This window comes from Lepidochelys olivacea (genome assembly GCF_965140295.1).
Source record: "Lepidochelys olivacea isolate rLepOli2 genome assembly, chromosome: 3".
Classification (NCBI taxonomy): Eukaryota; Metazoa; Chordata; order Testudines; family Cheloniidae; genus Lepidochelys; species Lepidochelys olivacea.
In genome coordinates this window covers 211,171,317-211,190,191 of record NC_140413.1, presented here as the reverse complement: position 1 = coordinate 211,190,191, position 18,875 = coordinate 211,171,317, and the positions used below count along the sequence as shown (strand labels likewise).

The window sequence follows — 18,875 nt, the reverse complement described above, 5'->3', positions numbered from 1 at the left end:
ACATTCTAGTGCCTGACAAAACACAGTGCTCTGCGTCAGATGCTTTCTGAGCAGAATTCCCAGGGAGGCTCAGCTACCAGTGTAGAAGGATTTGCCCCTCTCCCCTGCAAAGAGGGGCACCCTGACTGATGTTTTACTGCTTACAGCTCCTCCTGGTCCCTGGGAAGCAGAGCTAGCCAGAGCCTGTGCACTCCAGCCACACCCCTTCCTGTTCTGGCTGTGCCCTCACTCAGGTGTCCCCTGCTGACATGTCCCTTGTGCTGCAGGCTGGGAGTGGGGCTGGCACAGAGCCCTTATGCCAGTTCTGCACCAGGTGGGGCAGTCCTCTGCGAGGGTGCATTCTGGAGATGGGGGCTTTAAGGCCTCTTACACTGCCAGACTGACATCACGGGGCCCGAGTGTAACAGCCTCAGGCCTCCTGAGCATCAGGACAGGTTGTGTCCAGCCTGGTGATGATGGGAAGGGCGGCGTCTGGCACCCCCTTCACGCCCCACCTTTGTGCACCAACCCGGGCGGAGCACAGTTCCCGCTGTGCATCCCCACATGTCTAACTAAATCACTGTCCCGAAGGGCGTGCCCTAAAAACACACACGCTGCACGGCATGGCGGGGCTAGGAGTTGGAGCGTCGCTCCCGCGTGTCCAGACTCCGCGTGAGTTTTAACTGCGCTGTCTGCGTATTTCAGTAGCGCTGTTCTCCTCCTACCTGTCATGGGAGCAGTCTGTGAGCTGAGGGATCCACATGTTGTTTATGGCCTAGTTAAGTCAGTGGGTGGCTGGTACAGTCTCTCTCACACGCACAATCTCTTGCTTCCCCTGGCACACCAGCGCTGTCACTGCTGTGAGAGGAGTCTGGATTTTCAGGTAGTTCGTGCTGTCGAGCTTTGTTCCCAGCTGCTAAAGAGGCTGGTCCTGGGCCAAGGAATGCAGCTTTCGTTCAGCATCGAAGAGGCCCTTTGCAGTTGCTGGGTTTTGCTGATGCTTGGCTCTTCAGAGATCTCTAGGGGCTAGTCTGCACGGGCAACGCCAACGTGCTGCTGCTCTCCCAGCAGTCTAAAAACACCTCCTCCCTGGGGGGCCCAGCTACCAGCGCTGGGCCTGCGTAGCTGCCCAGATACTCCACGCCGGCGCCAGGGGTGCTTCGTGCAGACGCGGCCTACTAGCCCGCCGGAGACCCCGGATACGTACTCGAATTGCTAGGCCACGCTGCAGTCTCTCTGCTGGTGCGTCTTTGTGCTGTTGTTACTCACCCTATGCCTGCCTGGGCCACAGTCACATTGTCGCTTGCAGTGTGGACACAGTGAGAGGCTCATGTAACTGCCTCCTGTCTGGCCGGAGAGAGGAGGGAAACCCTATGCCGCTGGAATGAAGAAATACTGCTCTAATCATAATGTCAGCTTCAGGACTGTGGGCCGCCCTGCCCTTGTGTTGACTCTGGATATGTCTACACCGCAATCCGAGGTGTGACTGCAGCACCTGGAGGCGCACCCGCGCTAGCCTTGATTCAGGTAATAACAACAGCGAAGCTTTTTGCATACAAACACAAGGGTCCCAGCGCGATTGCGCGGCCCATGCGGCAACTTCCCTGCTGCTGCTGTTCAAACTAGATCAGGTGTGTCTCCATGTGCTACGGGCGTAACCTCCTTGGGAGATCATCTCGCTGGTGCATGGAAATCGGCGCAATCAATGTTTTCTTACTATAATAGCAATAAATATTAGCAATAAACACTCGGTGCTTTTCATTCCCAAGGATCTCCAAGTGCTCAGAAACTAACCGTAGCACTAAAATGCAGCTACTTCTAGTCTGGAAACAGTCAACGGGCCCACTACGTAACCGTGGGGGAAGGAGACCAGAGGAAACCATTACTCTTTCCAAATAGGCCATGAGATCTTTTGGCTGAGGATTTCACTGGGGATTTCAGGGGACGGCCTGAGGAGTGAGGCACTACTCAGCAGGAGTAAGAGTATCAGAATCTGGCCCTAGGTGTGCCCTTTTAGCCATGCTCTTTGTAGCTTACCCCAAGATGTTCTCGGCTCTGCAGGGACGTCCTGGCTATCAGAATCCAGTCCTTGGAGTAAATTGCACTGAGCTTAATTTGTCTGCCTCACATGTGCAGGGGGCTGGGTTGACCCATCAGGATCTGAACCTAGTTTTGGGGTTGTTCCATCACCCCCACACCAAACGAGTTCCACTTTATCTAGCGACTGACACTTCCAAAGTGCTCTGCCAAACAGACCCAGCTGATTCTGCCCAAGACTTTGTGGTACAGGTCGGTATCGTGATGCTCTGCTACATCTGGGGAACTGACATACACACAGCTAAGGGCCAGAATTTCAAAAGTGGCCTCTAATTTTGTAGGGTTGGGTGCCCAGCTTCAGACCCCTCCACGTGACTTCCAAGAGATTCAGAGCAGCCCCAGCTCCCCCAGAGTTCATTGAGACATGCTGAGCATCCACAGCTCCAAAATTCAAGCTCTTGGTGTCCAAAGCTGAGCGTTCAGGAATCGGCGAACCCAGAAGGGGAGGGCGTTCTGGAGAATTTGAGCCTAGGTGGTTTGCCCAAGATTCTGTATCAATGTTACGGCAGCACTGGGATTGAACTCGGGGCTTCCTGGCTCCGAGCGCTTAGATCCTGCTGCTTCTTAGCTCAGAGTGTTTCCGTCTTCTCCAGTATTTATTACATGCCAGCAGTCTGTTTGCAGGACTGAAGTGTGTGTTCTTGATGCCTCAAAATGCCTTGCTCAGCTGACTCATCTCAGTTGATTTCCAGGCTTCCGAGGAGAATGGGCTTAGAATTGCTACTCCGTTGTTACTGTCCAGCTACGAGTGTCTGCGTCCCTTCTCCTGCATCAATGACGGCAGCGGCTTTGCGAGTCCTGCACAGATCCTCTCCATCTGGGCCCAGGAAGGAGTTGAAAACTGCAAGGAGATTCTCAAGGTTTTACAGATTACTTTATTGATTGATTTTAGAATTGCTTTTCCGTGTTACTGCGAGCCCTCTAGCTTCCTGCTTATGGGGAATGGAGGAGGGATGGCAGATGCCAGATTTGCATGGGGATTTCTATCATCTGTAGCCAAGGGGTAACTATCTGAGCACTTCCTTATGATGGGCCACCAGCCTGGGAACCGAGGGGCACGGTCTGTACTCAGGGGCATAACACTTTTGAGATGTAATTTCTTGTTCCCTGTCCTATATCACCATCCCTGTCTCACTCCAACAGAGAGGCAAGTAATTCAGCTTAAAACATTACTGTAGGAGTCACTACTATCGGTGTCTCTTGTCTTGTACTTAGATTATCAGCATCTTGGGACAGGGACTGTTGCTCTGTTTTGTGTTTGTACAGTGCCTGGCACAGTGGGATCCTGGTCCGTGCCTTCTAGCCACAGCCACAAAACAAGTAATGTAATAGCAATAATAAAGATGTGCAAAGCTCTCTTTTCTATTCCCTCGTCCAGTTGCTCATGATTTGCTGAAATGTGGGCAGACATTGTTCGGTTTTAGGACTGCCTGTCCTGGGCTATGATCCGTTCCGCATCGCATATTTCTCGTGCTGCTTTGAGCAACCTGACGATGATTGGGGTTGTGAACAACAGCAACCTCCTGCTGCTGTTCGTGTTCCAAATAAACGTCAGCCTTTGCCCGGTTCGTGATGAAGAGGCCGGGTCCCGGCATCTACAGGGCTGGGTTCTTGAGCCAGTGATCTAGTGCACAGCAAGCGCTATTCAGTAAATGTTCTCTGTCAGACCTGCTCTGCGGTATCCGCTGTGTGCACGTAGGAGAGGAAGGATGGCTCAGTGGTTAGTATGCTAACCTGGGACTTGAGAGAGCCAATTCCTTTCTCTCCTGCAGACACTTTGTGTGACCTGGGGCAAGTCACTTAGCGTCTCTGCTCCCCATCGGTGAACACAGGGGAAGTGCTATTTTAGGTTGCGAGGCGCTCAGGTGCTCTGGTAATGAGGGGGTGGGAGGCATTGCGTACCTGAGAGAGAGAACTTCAGGGGGCTGTTCTTGAATTTTTGCAGAGTCTGGATTTCAGCCTGGAGGAGAAAGTGAGCCTGGCGGAGCTGGCTGTGGCCTTTGACAATGAGCTGATGGTTTCCAAGAGTGGAGTCCAGCATGCGGCCTTTGCTTCCTACAAACATGAGCTGAACTACCTAGAGTAAGGCGTCTGCTCTTCCCTGCCCTGCTTGGCGGGGTCTCTGTACTAGAGCCGACAAAGGCTCTTATTTGTTTTGGTCTCAGGCCAGGTGAGACGTGTGCCGGACGTAACTGTGTGTGGGCACTCGTGGGCTCCTCTGAGGGGGTGCTTCTCTCCGGACGCCGGGAAGCCTTTGTCATACTGTCAGCATCATCTGCCTGTCCTTGCAGGGCCCAGGTGGAGCAGGTTTCCAGGGAGCGAGACAAGGCAAGGCTGGACTTGGAGAAGGCGGAGAAACTAAACCTGCAGCTCGTTAAGGAAGTGGATGATCATCATGAGGCCATGGAGCACCACCATGAGAGCAAACTGAAGTATGGGAGAGCAGCCTGTGTGCCTGTATACAATGTCTCCTGTGGATTGGTACACAGACAGCCAGATTCTCTGTCTGTGTGACTTGGGTGCAGCTCCACTGATCCACTCACTTCAGCGGAGCTTTGCCCATTTACACCAGGTGTGGGTCTGGTGCTCACGGATTTCAGCATTAGCAAGTAACCTGCATGTCTTACGGTATGCATGGTGTGCAGCCCCATTGTGAAGTCGAATGCTGCCATTAGGCTACAAAGATTTGAATAAGTTTCCAGCAATGTGACTGATATTGACCAAAAACTCACAAGAGTTTGAGCACTTCCCCTTTATAGACTTTAAGGCCAGAAGGGACCATCATGATCATCTAGGCTGACCTCCTGCACATCGCAGGCTACAGAACCTTCCCCACCCACTCCTGTAATAGACCCATAACCTCTGGCTGAGGTACTGATGCCCACAAACCATGGTTTAAAGACTTCAAGTTGCAGAGAATCCACCATTTACACTAGTTTAAACCTACAAGTGACCTATGCTGCAGAGGAAGGTGAAAACCCCCCAGGGTCTCTGGTAATGTGACCTGGGTGAAAATTCCTTCCCAACCCCAAATATGGCGATCAATGACGCTGAGCATGTGGGCAAGACCCACCAGCCTTTGGTATTTGAAGGGAAATATAGGTATTTTCACTCCTGTATCAGAGTGAGTTCCCTATCTGAGGAGGAGCAGAAGTGATGCTCTAATAACGCTTTAATTGGTTGTTTGGTTTTTTTTCAAACTTGAAAATAAAATTCGACTCATTTTCCATGTAGCTAGCCATTTTCTTCCTGTCCTGTTTTTATACACATCTCACACACGCACCCACCCACCCACCCCAGAACTCTCTCAGTCACACACACACACGTTTTGGAGCCAGTTATTAGTGGATGAGAGCAGGGGGAAGTGACCATTTGAAAGACAAGATGCGGGTTTGGATAAGGAGTGGCCTGGGACTCAGGGACCCTGTGAACCCTGGGACAATTCTCTTTTTCAGAAGAGACACTTTAGTCCAACCCAAGTTATTGGGCTCAGTGCCAGGTAACTGAGTGAGGGTTTCTGCACTACAGGACGTCAGACTAGATGACCTAATTGTCCCTTCTGGCCTTAAAATCTATGACAATGCCGAGGGTGGGACTTGCCACAGCATCTATGTGACTTGGGAGCACAAGTGCATTGAAAGCCTGAGAGAATTGTGCTCCCAAGTCACGTAAGAGCCTTTGGGAAATCTCAGTCTTCACAGTCACTTGCCCATGGTGGCTTTCTGCTGGACACTGAGCAGGGATGCTTGTCTGTTGCAGAGATCTGGAGCAAGACTATCGAGGGAAGCTGAGCATTATTAAATCTGACGTGGAGACAGACCGAGCGCTCCTCTTGCAACAAGTGACTGATCAGCAAACCAAACTGGAAGTGGATATAAAACTCCTCCAAGGCGAAAAGACCAGCCTGAGGGAGAAGCTGACCTTAGCAGTACAGGTGAAGCCACTACCCTGGGAGCCTATCGCTGCAAGGGGGTGCCCGATGTGCAGTCTGTGGTGTTCCTGCCGGATTGATGGGAGAGGCCGGGAGCCAGGCTAACATGGAAAACCCTCCTGTCTGAAATCAAACTTTTTGCTGCGGGAACTGTAACCTTTTTAAATAGGACAGAGGAGGTAGAAACACACACCCGGCAACATGCTCATATCACCTAGAAACAAACCCCTCCCCGCGAAACAGAACACTGCCCACACACCTCCCTCCTGGGGAGAGGATGAGAGAGGCAAGCCACACGTGACAGACCTTCGCCATGAATAAGAGCCCATAGAGAACAGAGTAGTGTTTAAAAGCAAGAAATCATGGGTTTTCTTCTTCACATCTCCTGATCAGGGTCTTACACTAGCCCAGCCCTCCCCTGAAAACATTATTGGAAGGTTATAGAACAGAAAAAGGGATTCTCCCATTAAGTTAGCAGCTCTTTCCATAAGGTAAGCGACCACCGCACCGCGTGGCTGTGCTCGGCCATGCTGATGGAGCTGTGTGTTGTGGGCAGAAACACGCTCCAGAAGAATTGCCCAAACTGGCTAGCTGCATTATGGATTGGAGTGTGCGTTTGTGAAGCATCAGGGAATATAACAGTAGGTCATTGCTTCCAGGCTCTGATGGCTTGGCTCTCTGCCATCCCATGTTCCTGCCTTAAAGCTCAGGAGGGAAACCCACTGGGATGTTAATGGTCCCCGTTGCGGGTCAGGCACACCCAGTCCCCTCCCGGGGTGGGGCACGAGTCTTGATGGGCCTGCGGTCATGCCTGTGCACCCCTGGCTCAGGACTGTGCGGCCTAGCAGTCAAAGTCAATAACTGCCCCCAGGCTCGGGGCAGAGTCAGTCATTGTCAGGATGGGCCACCACCTCAGGGGGAGCAGCAGCCAGGATAGGGGGACCTGGGCCCTCCCTCTCCACCGGGTCCCAATCCAGGGCTGTGTCGGTGGCAGGGTTGCCTGCCACCAGCTCGGCAGGGATCCGGCCAAAACACGCCAAACTAACCTCTGGTTGTCCAACCAACTCCCCGCAAAGACTCCCTGGGTTACTTCCTACCCACTTCTACGCATCTTGTGGCTTCCTAGTTCCCCCAGTTCCTTCTCCCTCTGTAACATCCAGCGCCTGGGGGTTGAGGGTTGCTATCAGTTGGCTGGCCTCCACGTCGTGGAGTGCCCACGGACCTTCATCAGGGGCCAGCAGCATACCTCCTTCCCCTATGGTGGTCTGCCCAGACTGAGCCAGGCTGCTCCCTTTTATACTGGTGTTGCACTTCGAGCATGCCTAGTAGGGCCGTGGGGGTGTGGTTTCCTCAGCCCACAGTGAGGGGTTAACCCCTGCAGTCCCAGTGCAGGGCATGCATGCCCCTTCACAGTCCCCTATTGCCTGAGATTACATCTTTGAATAGATTCATTTAGGATACTTAACAGGTTTAACAAGCACCTAATGTAACCTATTCCATGGCTGCTTTAGTCTGGGGTTTGTCCAGTCCATCACAAGTCCTTTTTTTTTTAATTTTCAGTGTAATCTCTGCCTCTTTCCCTCCCCTCCCCCCGCATGGCCAACAGATCAGAACCAGGCTGGCCTTTGTGGGCCCAGCTGTTTTACAGAGACAGACCCCGCTGCTGCAAACACTTTGGCTTGTAACTGTGTGCACTTACGTGTGAGTACAGCACCTAAAATGATGGGGCTCTGATTCCTTGATTGGGGCCTCCGGGCGCCACCACACTAGCAGCAGCGAAGTCGTGAGTGTGTGCAGAATCCTGCCCTTAATGATCCTGATGGACGCCCCATCCTTTGAAAGCTATTTGTGCAGAGTGGACGTCATTCTCAAACCTTCCCCCTAGTTCAGCTACAACTCCTTGTGCAGGAGTCACTGGGCGAGACTCTCCGGCCGGTGAAACTAGGGGATCATGACTGTGTCTGCTGGCCTGAAAATCTGTGAGTCAAAAAAAAAGTTTGATTTTTTTTTTCAAAAAGTCAATGGAAATATTTTTTACATTTTTTTAATATATAAAAAATTGAATTTTAAATGAAAATATTTGTAAAAAAAATATTTTTCACTAAACAACTCCTCCTCAGACTTCCCACAGAAATCCTGCTCTGAGTTGAAATATGGCCAAGGGAGCCGGCTGAGAACTTTTTCACTGAATAGTTTCCCCTGGGGAAAAAATGCAGTTTTGTCCAAATGAAAATGTTTCAGGGGCATGTCAGTTTTGACAGAAGAAAGTCAAAATGTTTCGGTTTTAGTGTCAGCATTTCATTCGAGAGAGACCAGGTGGGTAAGTTAATCTCTCTTATTGGACCAGCTTCTGTTGGTGAAAGGGACAAGTTAGTCCATGGTTTTTAGAGCCTAGTAGAGTTAAGCATTCAGGCTCCCAGGCTTGTCTTTTGAGGGTGTTGTGCAGGTTTCCTTTGAAGATGAGGACTGAGAGGTCAGCTATAAAGTGATCCCGCTGTGAAAAGTGGTGACCCACGGGTGATAGGGTGTTCTTGTCTTTTGTAATTTTTCTGTGCGGATTCATTTGAGGGCGCAGTGATTGTCTAGTGTCACCCACATAGCTGTCAGGGCATTTGATGTACTGGATGAAGTACACCTCATGTTGTGATAGGCATGTGTGGGACCCATCGATCTTGAAAGGTGTATTCTGAGGGGGTGTTGCTCACTGTAGCAATGGCGATATGTCTGCAGGTTTTGTATCTGTTGTTCCAGCAAGGTCTGGTGCTGCTTTGAGTTGGTGTGTCCTGGTCTGTGAGGAGCTTGCTTCTGATGAGGAGCTTGGAGAGGTTCGGGGGGATGATGTTTGAAGACCAGTGGAGGGTGTTCAGGGAAGATTTCTACAGCCAGACACCCAGATACCACAGAACTTGCTCCAAAGAGAGAGTCCAGGATATGCACTTTCACACACTTAAAACCACCTTCCCTAACCAAGGCTGCCCCACCAGAGAAGTAGATCACATCATGGAACGGGCCGCCCTGGGAGAATAAGTCCAATACAAAATAACGTCCCCACTTCCCGACCACAAACCCTTAGTTGTCACCTGCCACCCCGCACTTGAACCCGTACATGGCATCATCAAACAGTTACAGCTGATATTTGATGGGGAGTACATCCTGAAAGAAATCCCCCACCCGGCCCACAGAAATGTCAGAATTTCCCAGGGAACAGAAATTCCGGCTCCCGACCAGTTCTCGAGGCGAGTGAACTTTCAGGGGGCTAGGTCCTTTGGGGGCTGCTGTGTCAGAAGGGGTGAAGGAAAACTGGGCTTTATAATTAAGGCTATGTTTTAGTCACGGGTATTTTGAGTAAAAGTCATGGACAGGTCACAGGCTGTAAACAAAAATTCACGGGCCCGTGACCTGTCCATGACTTTAGATAAAAATACTTGTCCTGAATAAGACATGGGCGGGGGGCGCAGGTGCTCGGGGGAGGGCCGGGGGCAGTCCGGGGGCACCGCGGGTGCTAAGGGAGGTGGCCAGGGACCCCCGCTGGTGCTGGCGGGGGCCGGGGGGATTGGGCCATGGCACGCGGCCCTGGATCCCCGCTGGGGGCAAGGTGGGCCAGGCCATCCAGGAGCTGCAGGGGGGCCATGCCAGTGGGAGCCGAGGAGCCCCCCACCCCAAAGTAAGTGCCCCCCATACTCCCCAACCCCCTGCCCCTAGCCCTAAGCCCCCTCCCACACACCCAAACTGCTGCTTCTGATCCAGGGGCTGCTTGGCTCGGGCAGCCCCTGAGCCAGCACCAACTGCTGCAGAAGTCACGGAAAGTCACAGAATCTGTGACCTCCGGGACAGACTCGCAGCCTTATTTATAATAAGCCTTAATTCTGCCCTGGCTGCCACCGTTCTGCAATTTAGCTCACGACTGTTGCTGATCATGACGTTCCGACTCTCACACACGATGTTCAGCATTCTCATTCCACCCTTCTGCTGGTCGTGCATTCAGTGAAGAGACCCGGCTAGATTTAGCAGCAGTCAGGGGCATCATGGGTGGCCTTAGCCTCTCTGTGCCAGCATCACTCCGGTTTGCTATAGAGACTTGTGCTGCTCTTTCTGAGACCCCGATCCTGCAAGCTGCTGTGCACATGCATGGCCTGTGTCCCACTGAAGTCAGTGGGGCAGGGTCTCCGGTGCAGGGGTCTCCCTGCGTGGGACAGCTTGCAAAATCTGGGCCTAATTTCTTTGCACCCCTTTAACAACATCCGTTTAGCCGCAGAGCCAGTTAAAGTGGTCCAGTGCCCTTGCTTGGCTGCAGTCATACTGAGATAAGCCCCTTACAGCAGGGCCCACATTAGGGGGCTGCACTGCTTTAACTATTTCTGTCTAAACAGAGAATAACTAAAGTGGCACAAAGTCTGTGTGTTGACCAGGCGTCAGCCCGGCATGCAGAATCCGTGACTATGGGTTACGGACTCTGCCGAGACCGTCCTCATCGCTGTAGTGTTCTAGCAACCGCCAGTCACGCAGTAAGTGACGTAGCAACGCACCTGTCACGGGTGGTTCGTTCCCTCCTCCTCTCCCCGGGGGAGAATTGTGTGGGGAGGAAGGAGAGAATCAGCATGTCCTGTCTGAGGCTACACTGGGAGCTAGGGCTGTGTCTTCCCTCTCACAGAGCTGGCTCAAGCGTAAATAGCCGTGTAGCTGTGATAGCATTGGCAGGAGAGACACAAACCCACCTGAAACCGCTGCCTGGGCCCTGCTGTCGCTATTTACAGGAGCTCAATGGAGTGAGCACACAAGCGGCTATGCCTGGCTCGCAGGGCAGACGTAGCCTAAAACCGCCTTCTCCCTAAATGTGAGCTGCGCTGGAGTAAACTGTGCCGTCATTCAAAGGTGTCCCACAAGGAAGGTGCATGGCGCAGGCATCCTCTAAACATCAGTACAGTGGGCATTAAACAAAGCTCCCTTTCCCCCCTATTTAAAGGAAAACAGGAGGTTACAGAGTGAGGTTACGGCAATAGTTGAAAAGCTGTCGGAGTCAGAGAAACTGGTGTCGAAGCTGCAGAAGGAGCTGGACTTCATGCTGAAAGACAAGGTAACGTTCACTTCTTCAAACAGCACTTTTTCTGGAGCTGCTCCAAAAATGCCTGGTGTTTTATGGGGAAAACGTTTCCTTTTTCCAGAACCCCTCTCACCAAAATGTTCCCTTTTTTGCAATGAAAAACTGAAATTTTTGGCTTTCAAAAATGTTTGTTTGATTTTTTTTTTTAATGGAGTTTTCAGAAATGCAAAACTTGCACAGAAATACTTTCTTGTGTCCAAAAACCAGAAAATTTCTACTAAAACGAAACCTTCTGGTTGGAAATTTAATTTTGGTCAGAAAAATAATTTGAGCTCTAACCTTTTCCTCTGTCACTGCGATTGATACAGGAAAGTGGGCAGGGCTTGGAAAATGGACCTGACGCCCGTGAGGCAGTGTGAAAATATCTGTCAAACCACACCCCCTCCCCAGTGGCCTCACTCCCTGCAATTTAATGCTCTACCCTGAGTCATGACCTGTGTTCGTTCTGTACTTTCTTCCCTATCTCAGATCATGGTGGATCTTTCCCTTTCATGTCTTCCGTGTCTGTCTCTTCTTTCCTTGCTCGCCTTTCCTCTCTCTCCCCCTGTGTTGTGTGCTCTGCCGCCGTCTGTTTTCTGACTTCATTCTTCTCTCATTCCCCGCTCCCCCGACCCAAAATGGCTCACTCTTCTTTTGCCCCACCAGTCTCTCCCTGGCACCCAGGGCGTAGATTCCAGACCGAGGACTAAACCTAGTAGCCAAAGGCTGATACAAAATGTGGACTCCCCAGCGTCTTTTGGAAATGGCCTGGTGACCAGCCGACCCCCCTCTCTGGGCTTCTGCTAGCTGCTCAGCTTTCTTAAAGATCAGGTCACTCTGGGCCTGGTCCAAAGCCCACTGAAGTTCCTGGGAGTCTTTCCGTTGATTTAAAGGACTTTGCAGCAGGCTCTTCTGTAGATGCCTAAATATTGACTTTTAGGAGTTTACCTTTAGGTCTTGTAGCACTGTCAGAGGGGTGTTAATTCCTCCTTTTCCTGTGTGTAATGCATTTCTGGGGCTCTCTCTCTCCGTGTTGTAGCTGGGCGTGGTGGATCCACACAGCACAGAGCTGCTCCTTCAGGAAGAACGTTTTGCAGCGATCATAAAAGAATATGAGCTGCAGAGTCGGGTATGTACGGGCAGCGCCGTTCAAGAAAGCTGTTGTGATGACAGTGTGCTCCACGTCCCTGGTAGGGGCGGGGGTTGTGGCGGAGCCGTCCTGGTTCGGAGGTGGTGGAATTGACATGCAGGCTCTGCCCCGTCTTGGCAGAACCCCGCTGGGGAATATTTTGCGGGGCCTCCACACTAGCCCAGCTGGGCGACTCGCACTTCATGGCAGTTCAACACAAGGGTCTTTCAGCCCTCTCTGTTCTGGGTGCATCTTGGGGTGCTTGGGATCATCACCCCCACCCCAAATTTTAAATCCTCTCCTTTCCTAGGCTCCCCTGCTCAATCTGCAGTTTCTGTACCCTAGTTCAGTTCTGCAGCTACATGGGGGCGGGGGGGAATGTTTTCAAAAGTGCCTAAATGCCATTTCCAGCATAGACGGTGGCATGTAGAAGCCTACGTCTCACTGAAAGTCAGTGGCACTCAGGCGCTGACCTCACTGAAAACTTCCCCGTGATCTCAGTCACATCCTGGTCACTGCAGGGTGCAAATGAGTCCTGGAGCACACCCCGTTCGCGTGTGCAAAGGGGGAGGCCCTGCATAGCCCTGAGAGATGAGCACTGAGGCTTAGAATAGCATCTGGCCTCCCACATGGCAGCATGTTCTGTAGTCTGCAGAACCCTGGACCAACCCCGAAATTTTATTTGATCCCATTGTAGGTTAAAGCTGATAAAACACAAATGGAGCAAAAACTTGAGGATAGGTTTTTATAAAACGCCCCCAGTGTCACTAATGATTTCCCGAGAAGGGCTGGCGTGCCCTAAAGATCCCTCAGGGTAGCTGCAAGTTCATCAGAAACCATGGTGATGGGCATGATAGACAAACCTAGGGGCCTGGTTAAATTGATCCCTGGGAGCACAGGTGTTCTGAGGGGTGGGTCTTTTATTTTTCAGGAAACATAACTTTGTTCGAAGCCTTTTTTTAAAAAAGAAAGAAGAATCTATTGAGAAGTATCCGCTGTGTATGCCAGAATTTCATTTCTTTCTTTGTTGACTGGGTGTCTTAAGGGGCTTGCTGTAGCAAGGCAGTGTGTTCTCGTGGATAGAGCACTGGGCTGGTACTCAGACCTGAGTTCAGTTCCCAGCTGTGCCATTGGCCTGCTGGGTGACCTTGGGCAAGTCACTTTGCCTCCCTGTGCCTTGGTTTCCCCATATGAGGACCATGCTCCTGAACTCCTTCGTGAAGAATGTGCTATGGGAGTTACTGGTGAAAAGTGGTAGATAGGAGCTAGGTACTATTATTGTATTCGATTGAGAGTTTATTTCTCACCCTCCTTAGGTCTGGAATGAGCCCTTGCTCAAAGCCCTTTGTGTGGGGCAGTCCCCTAGAGGAGCCGTAGAGAGTCACGATTCCTTCCCTGGCACCCCTTCGCTCCCCAGGGAGTGACTTCCTGCAGCTCTCTCCTCCATGCTGTTTAATTCCCCTGCCTTGTGGGGACCACCCACTGGGACAGCAGAATGCTGTGCCACCCCTTATTCTGGGCTGGGTCTTGGGGCCAACATCTAGCCCTGTTTGTAAACTGAGCAGTAGCTGTAGAAATCGAGAGGGGCTGTTCTTATAGACCATCAAATGATGTCACCTCCCTACGGCCAGTGCAACTGTTACTGTTCCGTGTAGCTGTTGTTAGAAGGTATATTATCAGCTCACCTCTTCCTGTTTTTCTTTCCCCAAATCTCACAAAACCCCAACTCCCCCCAATTCGGTGCTAGAGGGTGAAGGTGAGCACTCCTACCTTGTGCATGCATGATTCAGACATTCTTGTTGTGACTTTCACATCCTGCATGGTCTCTTGGCACAGCCTGAAATCTTGGGTGTTTACAAGGATCATTCTCTCAAATGCTTGAGATTATGTTGTTAATTGACTCGTGTATTTTGTATATCGTGACTCACTTAGTCTTTGTAACTGGTTTTCTCTGTGTGTGCTTTGAACATGCCAGATGTCTGCACTTCATGTACACTTGTCACCAGTTTTCCTGTTCCAAAATGCTAACTGTGTAGATTGCAGTGTTGTTGTAGCTGTGTTGGCCCCAGGATATTAGAGAGACAAGGTGTGGGAGGTAATATCTTGTATTGGACCAACGTCTGTTGGTCAGAGAGACAAGCTTTCCAGCTTTCACAGAGCTCTTCTTCAGTAGATTGTTGTCTAAACAACCTTGGTGATACCACCTAGTACAAGGCGCAAGTCAGCAAAAGCACTTTTATGCATCCGATGAAGTGGGCTGTAGCTCACAAAAGCTTATGCTCAAATAAATGGGTTAGTCTCTAAGGTGCCACAAGTCCTCCTTTTCTTTTTGCGAATACAGACTAACACGGCTTTTACTCTGAAAAAAGCACTTAGCACATACTTAGTTTTGAGCAGGTGCTTACACCCATCCCTATTGAGCGAAGCATTTACACATGGGCTTAAGTCCCATTGAAGTTACAACAGAAGGCAAGTGTGTGCTTAATTTGTTCTCAGTGTGACTTCCGTGAACTGCAACAGGAGAGAGGCTCTGTCTTCTCTGCAGAGTTAGCTCAAGCTAAGTTACTCCTCTAGAGTTGTCCTAGTTCTGGCAAAAGCCAGCCACCATGTGAAATAACACCCACTGGTTCGGCACTTGCTGGTGTGAACTTGGAACGGGGTTCAAGAATCCTGCATCTGGATTGGCTATCACCTGCCTGATTGACAGATGAGGGGGGTTGCCCATTGGTCCATACTGGTGTCGCTATATTACAGAGATCGATTAATGATATGACATACGCGTATGTCCACGCGCCTCTTGTCCCAGGCTGGCTGACCCAGGGCCTGACTGCGGGAGGGAGGAGCACCCACCGTTTCCACACACCCCTGCCCCGGGAGCTGTGGGCACTTGGCACTTCTGAGGTAGTGCTGTGGCTGGTCTGTGTCGGGTTTAAATGAGATCTGCTGTGTGCCCTGCAGGAGTTACGGGATAAAAACGATGAGCTGCAGACGGAGCTAGAAAGGCTGCATTCCCACCTGCAAGAAAGCCAGTACCGCAGGGCCTGGCGGAAAATGAAGGAGACTAAGCCGGAAGGAAGGCTGCTACCTGCTGGTAACGTTACTGAATTGCAGGGAGGGGGAGACGCTATCCTATGTAAACTCCGTTCGTACAGCAAAAGGTCCATGAAAATTCGAGTTACGCTGAAATTGCCCCATAGTTCAGCACGTTACACTTGGATCTTGCAGCCCATGTGGCGTATAAAATCACTCTGTTTCCTGGCCCTATGGCTGAGTATCAGATAAGCTACAGCAATCCCACTAGAACTAGCTGAGGTCAGGGTGGAGATTGGGATTTACAAAGCTGACCGGGAAACTCCATTGAAACAACCAGGAGTTGTGTGGCTAAATCCCTCTGTTGGCTTTGAAAACCGCAGCTGTACACCGTTTCTCTGACTGTCGGAGCATGAGCCAGGCCACTTCCACAAGCGCTTTGCACAGAGAGCTGCAGGTTCGGATGATGCTGTGCTGGAGGATCGGGCACATAGCTAATGAAAGTTTGCTTACAGGGGGTATAATACTTCAAGGTATGTCTGTACTGCAGTCACAGGGTAGGACTGCAGCGCTCAAGTAGACATGCCCGAGGGAAATAGACTAAAGCTAGTTCGGATCCGGGAGCAGAAGGCAGCATGGAGTAATGGCCTGAGTAATTACCCATGGATCCAGGCAGCTTGCTACGGCTTCACTGCTCTGCTGGCACCACTAGCTGAACCGATGCTAGCTCAGGGATGTCTGTGCGAGCTGCAGTCACCCCCTGTGCTGGCCACGTAGACGCAGCCTCTGGCTGCGACGCACTGGGAGACGGACTGTTCCAGGTAGCACTGTACACTTGGTTTTTTGTTGTGCAGCGAGTTTGGCAGATTGGATTAAAATTCCTTCAAAAGTTTGTTTTTAAAAATAAGCCCTTTTCTAAATGACATGGTGCATTTCACTGTCTCCTTTCCTGCCCCCTCTCCCACCACACCAATGTTCCTCAAAGGCGCTAGACCACGTGGTGAATGGGGGAATCCTGCCAGCTAGCGCTGGACGCGTGAAGTGACTCCCTAAGTGTTTGGTGAGTTAGTTCATGGTCTGATGGACCTCGCTGCCAGGAGAGTCTCTCTCGTCCAGAGGGGCTGGTGCTGGGCGGGGGCTGCTACACCACCTGGCTGGAAGTGGTTTCCATCACATGCAGGGTTTACAGTTTGGTTCAGTGGCTCTCAGCACCCCCACTATACACATTGCTCCAGCCCCCCTGCTCTCGTCTTTAATCCCCATGCGTTTCAGGGTTGGGGGGCTTCAGCTAAGCCTTGTATTTACTTGAGTGAAAACAGATCAGATGCCGTTAATCTTAGTTTGTTTCTAAGGTTAAGAGCTGCCAAATCTGGGGTGGGTGGGGAATGCGGAGTCTAATCTCCATGGCAATGCTCAGCACAGAGCAGACGCTGATAGCAGAGTGTTAGAAACTCCTAACCGCAGTCTCCGTTCTGAGGTCAGACCCATTCTGTGGAGAATGACGAATTCCAAGTATGGTCCATGGGCTAGGCTACGAGGCTGGGCCATGGTAGCACTCCATGTCATTGGGAGCTCTGGACTGAGAGCCAGCGGCACGTGTGGCCCTTATGGAGTACCTGGAGCTCTCTGTCGCGGATGACTTAGTCGGTACCTGATTGTCAGATAAGCTACAGCGTTCCCACTAGAACTGAGGTCAGGGGAGACAGATCTTCACTTCAGGCTGTGGCTGTTTCTGCCCCTTGAGTCTCTTCTTCCCTTCTGCGTGTCGGTCCTTCTTCCTGTCTGTGTGTCTCCACTTTTTTTCCTTGGTATTTCCTTCCATGCAGCAAGTCCCCATTTCCACTCCCACCCAATCTCCTTGTGACATTACCCGGAGTGCAATCTGAACAGCTGTGTCCCCTCAGTTCTCCAACCTGGGGTGCCTTGTACACTGCTTTGCTGTGAGAGCAGCCACTCCTGACCCGCTCGCACCCAGCCTCCAGCATGTAAGTCACTCCCAACCGAATTACATCAAAGCTCCGGCCAGCCACTCATGAATTACGTTACAGGGCAACACCAGCAAACTCCCAGTTTCAGACTTTCCCCCAGAAATGTGCGTCTCGTACTGCCCAGCTCTCTACTGGACAATACAAGATCATGGAAAGTCCGTCATTTTATTAATAGAAAATTATATGCACCAGCCATGTTACCTCAAATGGCGTGTCCCAAACACTTCAGTCCAAACACACGGGTCTAGGTAAAACAATAAAACAAGCTTAACAACTACAGACGATAGATTTTAAGTGATTACATGTAATGAGGCATAACGGTCAGAATTGATTACAAAGAAATAAAAGGTAAAACACAAACTAACACCTAACTTAACCCGCTAAGTGATTTCAAGGCAAAAGTCTCTTTCACCACATGTTCTAGCAGTCTGACTGGCTGAATTCCTTTCTGCCAGGATCCCTCCCCCAGTCCAGTGCTGCTTCCTTTGTCCTTCAAGTGCTGTTGATGCCGTGCGTAGAGATGAAGGGAGAGCTGATTTGAGGTGTCTGTTCCCCATTCTTTATACTTTTTCCTCTTCTTTGAGAATCATCTGCAGCTGGAGTTCAGGAGTCAGAAAGTCTGTGGGGACGGGAACCTCCAGCTGTTTCTTTGCCAAGATGTAAATTTCTCACTCACACCCTTTTTCCTGCCAAAGCATGGCCACTTAACCAGATGATGATCCATTTGATTTCATTGACACCTGGCTAAGGCATCAGTTTGCCTTTTGTCTCTGATTTGTGGTTTGTGGCTGCTTCCCCAGGTTTGGAATACATCTTAATAACATCAGACAGTAGAATCTTACAACTTTGCATACAATGTTGCCACACATATTTGACCAGGACAACTGTGATCAGCAAATCATGAGTTTTCAAATGATACCTTACAAGGCATAGTTTGAACAAAATTTATCATAGTCTTGAAAAAGGGGTGAACGTAGAGTACACCCTGTCACATCCATCCACTAAAACAATGAGCAATTAAATAGTTAATGATATTTTAAATGTCACCACTGGCTGTTAGAACTGACACCCTGGTGAAATTTAATAGGGAGCTGAGGAAGTCACACCTTGTGGCCATGGTTTCAGGCTGCATGCAGACTCAGGTAGACGGCGCTGCCTTGGTTGTATCTGGAGTGTTTTTTCGGCAACCAAGCAGACTGGAGACTCTTTGTTAATGACAGCTAGGATTCCCCATGATCTGAATGCACCAAGGGGGCCATGTAAATCCATCAAGTGAGTTGGATGTTGGACTCCTCGGCTCTAGATGCATGTAGAGCCACCACTTGTATGTCTTCCTTTTGTTACACTGAGTCATCAGAGACGGTTAATAACTCTGTCCTTTCTTCCCCTTGCTTTTAAGACGAGACCCAGAGAGGAGATCAGTCCCTTTTGGTGAGCCAGCAGCTATCTGCTGCAGGCAAAACCGGTAAGGAGCAGCTGTATGTGGGCGCTGATCGTGGCTGGTGTTTACATGGAGAGTATATTAAACTGGTGCCACATTTCTGCATCTACGTGCTTCAAATGGAACTCTGTCTCCTTAAATAATGTCTGCAGCGTTCCCAAGGAAACCAGCGCTCTCTGAGCTTGGGAGTGGCTTGGGAG

The 18,875-nt window shown here is 50.7% G+C and overlaps 1 protein-coding gene across 7 annotated transcripts in view; it reads left to right on the top strand.

The window, feature by feature from the left end:
* NINL (ninein like) overlaps nt 1-18,875 on the top strand; it is a gene marked incomplete at its 5' end in the record, with an annotated part of 70,759 nt that overhangs the window by 36,953 nt on the left and 14,931 nt on the right. For all 7 annotated transcript variants that reach the window (XM_084624042.1, XM_084624039.1, XM_084624044.1 and 4 more), the window contains 8 exons: nt 2,769-2,936; nt 4,022-4,158; nt 4,368-4,508; nt 5,836-6,010; nt 10,971-11,081; nt 12,127-12,216; nt 15,175-15,307; nt 18,634-18,699. In XM_084624042.1, the coding sequence (XP_084480168.1) occupies nt 2,769-2,936; nt 4,022-4,158; nt 4,368-4,508; nt 5,836-6,010; nt 10,971-11,081; nt 12,127-12,216; nt 15,175-15,307; nt 18,634-18,699 (1,021 nt within the window). The remainder of the gene's footprint in view (nt 1-2,768; nt 2,937-4,021; nt 4,159-4,367; nt 4,509-5,835; nt 6,011-10,970; nt 11,082-12,126; nt 12,217-15,174; nt 15,308-18,633; nt 18,700-18,875) is intronic.